This window comes from Sinocyclocheilus grahami, unplaced genomic scaffold (genome assembly GCF_001515645.1).
Source record: "Sinocyclocheilus grahami isolate Dianchi unplaced genomic scaffold, SAMN03320097.WGS_v1.1 scaffold122.1, whole genome shotgun sequence".
Lineage (NCBI taxonomy): Eukaryota > Metazoa > Chordata > Actinopteri > Cypriniformes > Cyprinidae > Sinocyclocheilus > Sinocyclocheilus grahami.
The window spans coordinates 2,256,878-2,265,325 of record NW_015505301.1 but is presented as its reverse complement, the minus strand read 5'-3'; the positions used below and the strand labels follow the sequence as shown (position 1 = coordinate 2,265,325).

Sequence of the window (8,448 nt, the reverse complement as noted above, 5' to 3'; positions counted from 1 at the left end):
TCTCTCTCTCTCTCTCTCTCTCTCTCTCTCTCTCTCTCTCTCTCTCTCACACACATACTTTTTCAAGGAAAAATTCATTTCCTGATAACACAGCAACTGTACATGTTAAAATGTGCACATGTTGAACAAACAGAAACTGCCTGAAGGAAAAGATCAAATCTCATTGTTCCAGGAACAGCAGAGGCTGGTAAACGTACTGTACTTTCTTTCCTTATAAAACTTTTTTTTCTCCTTATCTCTTCATCTTTCTTGGTCTGTTATGCTCTTGATTATAAAACATGTTATAACAGTTCTTAAAAATGACAGACTTGAAAATGACAAAATTAAAAGTACTTCCATTGGTATTCTTTGACCTTGATAAAATAATATACATGCCCTGTTTAAATAAATGAAATACATTTTAGACTATCTGATTAAACGTTTGAAAACAGTATGCTAACAATGTCATTCCAGTTCACAATTTTTCAACAATTGTTCAGAATCCGATAACTGATGAAGCCATTTGCATGAGTGAAAAAAAAGGAACAACTCAACAAGATGTCATGCCTAAACTTAGGTATTAGAGCATACATGTATTTTATGTATTTTTGCATAAATGCTTAAACAAACAAATGAATGCATTTATAGCACCTAAAACATACACATTTTTTATTTTTTTTTAAACTTGCAAACAACTTTAGAAACGTCCAAATATTTACATATGCTTTTAGGCAGCAGTGGCTGATTTGTAAAAAAAAAACAAATTCAAAGGAGATGGCTGTATTTATGGTATATTTTAGTGCCACATATAATAAAAAAATAAATGTAAGATTATGAGATTAAAGTAATAATATCTTCAAAATAAAATTTAAATTATGAGAATTTAGTTGTAGCAATATGAGACTGAAGTTGTAATACTTTGAGAATTAAGTCATAGCAATATGAGATTAAAGTAGCAATATTTTGAGAATACTGTAGGTTGTTGTATTTTGTGAAAAAAGTAAAGATAACAAGGATAAAGTCATAGCCAGGGATTGATATTAACTTTTTCACTCACCAGCCAATTTGGCTACTAAATTTTTAAGTTACCGGCCATTCATAAATTCTACTAGCCAAAAAAAAAAAAAAAAAAGGACAGAAATACACCAACAGTTTGAGGCCGTCTACACTGGGTGTGACAAAACGACCGTTGCAAATCATTTTGTCAGTACTAGGGGTGTGCGACATTGACAAAAAATTATATCTCAATATTTTCTGTGATTTTATCAATAAAGATAATTAGACGATATTTTGCTGAGTGTGTTATTGTGCCGATATCTTAAAGACTACTGTGGACAGCTGACTCCTAAAGTTTTTTATATTCTTCATATTCTGTGAGCGGGTCAGTTCACAGCAGTGATAGAAATTAATCTTTTCCAATAAGTTTAAATTGATTTTTAACTTTTATGGGCATTCTTACCTTTATAAAGCCATTTTTTTCTAAAAGTGTACATCATCTTTTTATTCAAATTCTTACATTTAATCAGTCAATTATAATAATAATACATTTAGGCTGTTACTAAACAAATTAAATCAGTATCAATAAAATTAATCTTTGCAGAACTTGCATATGAAGTGGCATTTAGATGTATTTACACGTTAATACAGCTTAGAGGGACATGGAATTCTTTAGCCTGCCGTTACAAATGCATAAATAATGTTTTGATATTTAAAACATGAAATGTTGAATATTGATATTTGAAATTATTTAAAAAAATTAAAAGATACTTTAAATGTGAAATTAAAACCACCAGTAGGTGGCAACAAGTCACTGTTAAGTGAGTCATTGTGATTGAACCGAATCATTTACACGGTTGATTCATTCAGAAACAAAACAACATCATGTTGCTCAGAGACGCAAAACAGTAGCCTACTGTGGCTGTGTTTGGAATGTTTTTTTTTGTTGACGAAATAGCACAGAAATAGCGACCCGCCACAGCTGATTTTTACCCGCATTTGGCGGGTGTTAATTTCAAACCCTGTGTATATATATATATATATATTACTAATTACTAATGCCAAGTCTGTTTTCCAGTGGTTTTCATAAAAATCAAACATTTACACACACACACACACACACACCGGTTCGGCATACACTAGGACCGCGGTTCAACTTAAATCTGACAATGCATCTGTAATATGGTTTGTTAGAGTTCGGCTAATGCATGTTTCTGTTGATGGATACAAATTCTGGCTTCCCAATACATTACAAGAGCAATGAGAGAGAGAAAAACAATACGTGGACAAACCAGTCACTCTTTAATCAATGCTGGAATAACTGTCATTTATGCTGTCATCACGTGTTGATAGCGCAGGTGAGACCTGAACAGCACACGTTGCTATCTGTGTTTAAACTAAACTCATTTAAGCTTTGCCAGTTTAAATATTAAAGAGCCAGAGGACGTAAACTCGCGCGCGCAGTGAGAAGATTTGTGCGTGCCCTCATTTGAAGAGCGTCTCAGAACGCGTGCAAATATTAAGCTCTCTCTGAAGTATTGTGTTTAAATTGACAAATTCACACAAAAATGTATGTCAAAATGCCGGTCTTGGTGAGTATCCTAGCAGATATAATCGGCTGAACGTACAGTATCAATGCACTGGATCAGTGCATTCTCTTAAAGTGACAGCACATTCTTAATATTAATCAAACAGCAACAACACGGAAATCTCTCACTGCTCTTGATTGAATAACTTTTGTAACTTTATTAATAAGGATTAATCTTTAATTTATACAGTCAAATATGCAATGGTTTTTACATATGATTTATTCAATTTCTGTACCTAAAAACTGTTAAAAAAATCTGTAGAAGTGAAAGCAAAATCAGGTGTGGCTGCATCACTAGTGCTAATTCTATAACACAGCAGTGTAATTAGTGTGACTGGATTTAGACAGAAACTTATGAGAGGAAGGGTTATCATGATTTAAGGTTGGAAAGAAAGTGGAAACAGGTTTTTTGGAGAATTCTGTGATGAGAGAGAGCGCTGTACATTCACTCCCCCCACCTACAATCCCTGCCGGTACGAGACTCGAACCCGCAACCTTTGGGTTACAAGTCCGACTCTCTAACCATTAGGCCACGACTTCCTCAAACCAAGATTTTCTGCTTTTCTAAGCACTCAAAGTCCTCTACATTTTGAGGGGGGTATCTCCTCGTCCACCACCAATTCAGTTTAGTATTCGGTTAGTATTCAGTTAGTCATGTGATCCCAAAATGGCAGGGCCCGCTCCCATGTAAATTAAATAGCTGTAAATAGGCAACTGATACGGCTAAAATCTTCATTTCATGTGAGTAAACAGTTTTTGGGCGGTAAATTGTTTTAATGAGGAAAATATGTAAAAGTGAACTTTTACGTTTATACATTTAAAACAGCAGCCTGTGGCAGCTAAAAGCCCAAAGTATACTTCGATAAGGTATGCGCACAGTGCGCAAGATGTAAATTTAATCAACAAAACACGCACATACCATATATGCACAGCCAATTTTTTTTAAACCATGTGAACTTTGAATGTGCGAGCTGATTAGTTTGTCTAAAAGTTGGCAACACTGTGCCAACGTTTCACAGAAAAAAAGAAGAGAATGAATAACAACAAACTAATACAATAACGGAATAATACCAACAAACTACTTTAATTAGTAGAATTAATAGAATCAGAATAACAGTTGCAAACAGTAATAATGTGTTCGGCTGTATGCATTCACTAATATTCGTGTGAAAACTGAAGTATACTTGGGGCTTTAGCTTAAGGTCTTTGCACACTGAGTCCGAAATTCTCGTCCAAAATTTTCACATGTTAAAAAATAAATATGACCCCACGTTGTGTCAATCACGTTTACACACTGCCTCCGAAACTTTCGTCTGTCATAAAAAAATGAATAAAAAATGGATCAGGTTCGATTTTCTGCGTTTTCGCATCTGTAGCAAACATTTTGATAGGAAAGGATGACCGATACGGAGAGAAAAAAAAAAAAAAACGCATACAATTTCTGACTCAGTGTGCAGGGACTCTAATTGTCAAGAAGTACACTAACTTAGGCACCTTAAACAGTATACACAAACATACAATTTGTGATGCTAATCCTAATCTTCCATACCATACTGATAGTACGCGAATTAGGAATCTGAATAATGCATGGATGAAGAGATGATAAAGGATTCCATGAGATGATTAATGGGATTGAGCAAAAATTTAGCAAAAATATAACTTCTTTTCATTTTTGCATGTTTTCCTCCCCTTTGCAAACCTTCTTGAAGGCTGACGTTGAGGAAGGCTCTGGTTGGAAATCACCCTTAGGGTCTGATCCAGGCCCAGTTGTTGTTTCCCACTGGTGTAAGATCAGCATCTTAACAGCGATTTCCACCAGAGAACGAAGGGGGCGATGACCAACCTGGCTGATGGTGCTCATGGCCCTCATGTAACTCTCATTTCGGGAACGAAATTTGGGCGAGGCCAGCAGACCGGCCGGGTCCAGACTGTCCAAACTGCGGTTGATCGAAACCTCACTCACCGCTCGCAGGTAACTGTGACTCCGGATCTGCAGCTTGGGGGAATGGGACTCCGTACTGATCCTGCAAACAGAGAGAGAGCGAGAACAGGTGTACAAGTATTTAATGAGGGGTGAGATTATTCTTGTAACTCACACTCATTCATCATGTTCCTATGGTTTTCTTCCAACAGATATTTCATACTCATTACTGTTGACCTAAAAACAACTCGACCTGGTTTTGTGTGTGTGTGTCAGTGTATTCTTCATATATCTGACACCAATGTAAACATGAACTCCTGACAATTAGTACTAGCATTTGACTGTTTGTGTTTACATGTGGATGGGCAATCAGGTCTTTGAAATATGAGCACAGAAACACATTAAAACATGAACGCACACAAACTCACATTCTATCCCTTCAGGTCGAGTCAATTTTAATTATGGATGTGGCTCTTAAAATAGTATGCAGTTACAGCGAGAAAAAAAACACACATTAGTCATTCTTCACTGGAGTGAGGAATGTAGAGAGAGAGGGAGTAACAGAAAACAAAGAGCAGGGAAGAATGCAGGAAAAGTACAAGAATATATTTAGAGGACGAGATGACAGTGGATGAAATCAATTAAAGCAGCAACTGATGGAAAAACAACTAAATAGTTTAAGTTTGCTGAAGTGTACTATGAGAAGGAAAGCAGGAAAAATAGGACAAAGCTCATGTATTCTCATTATATGCTGTTATTTCAGGAGCTCAGCTTTTTACAAAGACAGTTTTTCACATGCTATATGTTGTAGATAAATCATTGATATATTTCAAATGTTTAAATTATTTAAACATGGTTCAGTTATTTAAACAAAACATTATAGTTATTTTTTATATACGTAAATAATGACATTGGCCTATTAAAGAATGACACATTATCATCAACTAAAATATAATTTTTATAACTAATCATATAAAATAAACGAATATTGAATATTTACTATGCGTGTTTTGACCAAATTTGACTAAAAACATTTAAATAAAAAATGGCTAAAATTGTACAAAAAAATAGATACTGTATGACTCAGGTCCCACATCTGTGGAATTGTTTTGCAGAAATAAAGGAAATATCTGTCTATAATGAGCACAGGCCTCAGGGGATTGCATATTTATTATATAACTCAACATTTTTTTTCTCTAATATACATGCGGTTGTTGAACCGCACATGAGTGTGTATGTCTACTGTATTACTGCGTTTCTGAACAGAAAGTGCGTTTATGGTTCATAGGTTTAGAAATGTCCTTTTTTATTATGCATTATTTATCACCCCAGTTTCATGTACGTGTGTGTACAGGAGTATGTATATGTGTGTTTGAATGCATGTGTCCATATTTGAGTTCAAGGCACAATGCTCTGATTATAAATATTCAATGCTGCGGCACTTCCTGTTGAGCAGGAAAAGATAAAGAGCACATGACAGGGACCCTACTCAGTGTTTCCCGTCCTCTACACACTGAGAAGGGAGTATCTGAAGAGTTCAAAATGAATTCATTTGGAACACTGATGACATCATATGCTTGAGTAAATTAAATATACAATTTGAATTGTCATGCATATACATAGAAATTATTATAACATGCATTTATTTGATCAAAAATACAGCAAAATCAGATTATTTTATAACAATTTCAAATGTAATTTATTCCTGCAATGGCAAAAGCTTAATTTTCATTAATCATTTCTCCAGGCTTCAGTGTCACATGATCCTTCAGAAATCATTCTAGTATGCTGACTTGATGCTCAAAACAGCTGTGCTGCTTAATATTTCTGTAGAAACTACAATACATTTTCCCCCACAAACCTTTGATGAATATGAAAGTTCAAAAGAACATCATTAATTTGAAATTGAATTATTTTGTAACATTTATTTTACTGTCACTTTTCATCAGTTTAATGCATTCTTGTTGAATAAAAGTATTTGGTAACAATTTAGTGTAGGGACAAAGTCTCACTATGAACCAGTTGATTATTAGCATGTCTATTAATAACATAATAGCTGTTTACTAGTACTTATTCTGCATGACCATATTCTAAATCCCTAATCCTACCCAATACCTAAACTTAATAACTACCTACTAACTATTAATAAGCAGCAAATTAATAGTTTATTGAGGCAAAAGTCATAGTTAATGGTTTGTTAATAGCAAGAACTGGACGTTAAAATCAAATGTGATGATTAATTTCTTTAAAAAAAAAAGAGCACTTACATTTTTACACTGCACTGATGAGCATATGCTGTTGTCACAGAAATGATGCCCACATTATACGAATGCTTTGCTTGCAAAGTTTACACACAATAGTGCACATTCACACACACAGAACTAAAAGCGTGTGTTGATTCTCTTTATAATGCAAATCAGTTTGCTCTCATGAATAAGTCTGTGGGATCCTAAAAGTGACTCAATTCATTGTATATTTTCTAAGTAGGATATGTTGTCACTGTAGTACACGGCTATAATTGCAATATGCATGTGAGGTTTTAACATAAATACTGAAGCCAAGATCAGTTTCAGACGATATAACGGTGTGCAACTGAAAAATGAAAGGACTTGGAAGGAACTTTAAAGGCGCAGGAAAATTCCCTTTGAAATGACTTTGTTCTGTTGAATTTTTAATAAAGGGGAGAGTGAAAGGATTTCACTGTAGTGGTAAGAGTCTCAGGACATGAAGGGATTTTATATGAAATTGCACTGAGTAAGTGTGTATGCATTTGTGAGTGAACAGAGGTGGATTTAAGGATGGGACTACACTGTCTCCAGAGACCCATCCCAACAGCACTTAGAGATGTGGAGTGGGTGGAACGCCTGTAAAATACCATGTTTAAAATGACCCCAGAGAAGATGATGGTTCATTGAAATTGCAGACGGATCGGCAGGTCCATGCACCTGCACACCAGACGTACACATACAGCACATGTATTTAATTTCCCATGTGATTTCACGGCAACAAAATGCACAAGCTAATACGTTTCCAGACTCACTTGAGTGTGGTCATCTCGGTGAGGGAGGGCTGAGTGGCTTTCAGGTAGCTGGCTCTCCGGGCCTGGACTTTGGGTGAGGGTTTAGGGCTGCAGTCTGAGTCTCCACTGTCCTCCTCTGCCATAGCCTTGATGTAGCTGCCGCTCCTCATCCTCCTGCACGGGATCTCGTCATCCTGACCCACAGACGAGAAGCCACCCCACTCATCCTGAGGAACCTGCAGAGAGCGAGAGAAAGTTAGCTTCTCATAAACACCTGATCTGCCTGTAAGACTTAATTATAACGACAAGCAATAAAGCAGTGCATGATGTAGACAGATAATAGAGAATAAATTAGACAATAAATGAAACCAACTAAAGAATAAATATAAATTCATATGATCATTCAAACATACATTAATGAGCACATTAATTTATAAACAGTTGCAAATTGTAATTATTAATATGTTTATATATAAATGTATTATTTATGTATAGTATTAAAGGGGTCATGACATGACAAACCAAATTTCCCTTGTTCTTTTGACACAGAAGAGATTTTTGTATGCTTAATACATCCTGTAAGTTTCATAACTTAAAAATGTCCTCATCATCAATAAAAATGCATTTATGTAATAACCCTCAGAAAACGGCTCGTTTTGGATCCGAGTACTTTTTTTTTCCAGAGTAAATTTTAGTACTTCAACTAATTTAAATTTTAAAAATGAATTCTAATTTTTGTTTAAGTGAAGTAATAATAACTTTCATATTTAATAACTAGGCATATAATAAAACAAATAATTGAATGAATGAATATTTTGTAAACAGCTGTTAACTCACCAAATAATAATTAGTTTAGAAACGCATATAAACACTGGAAATCATTTTAACACACTAAAATTAAAAACGTATGCTTTTGAAAGTTTAATTGCCAACTAAGTCACAACC

At 34.9% G+C, this 8,448-nt stretch overlaps 1 protein-coding gene across 6 annotated transcripts in view; it reads right to left on the bottom strand.

The window, feature by feature from the left end:
* LOC107589943 (disks large-associated protein 1-like) overlaps positions 1-8,448 on the bottom strand; it is a 134,209-nt gene that overhangs the window by 31,185 nt on the left and 94,576 nt on the right. For 4 of the 6 annotated variants that reach the window (XM_016278522.1, XM_016278523.1, XM_016278520.1 and 1 more), the window contains exons 3-4: positions 7,525-7,739; positions 4,028-4,587 (exon numbers count right to left, since the gene is read on the bottom strand). In XM_016278522.1, coding sequence (XP_016134008.1) covers positions 4,230-4,587; positions 7,525-7,739 — 573 coding nt within the window. In that variant the 3' untranslated portion in view covers positions 4,028-4,229. Of the gene's footprint in view, positions 1-4,026; positions 4,588-7,524; positions 7,740-8,448 lie in introns of those variants that run through there. The other 2 variants (XM_016278525.1, XM_016278524.1) reach the window with 2 other exon arrangements.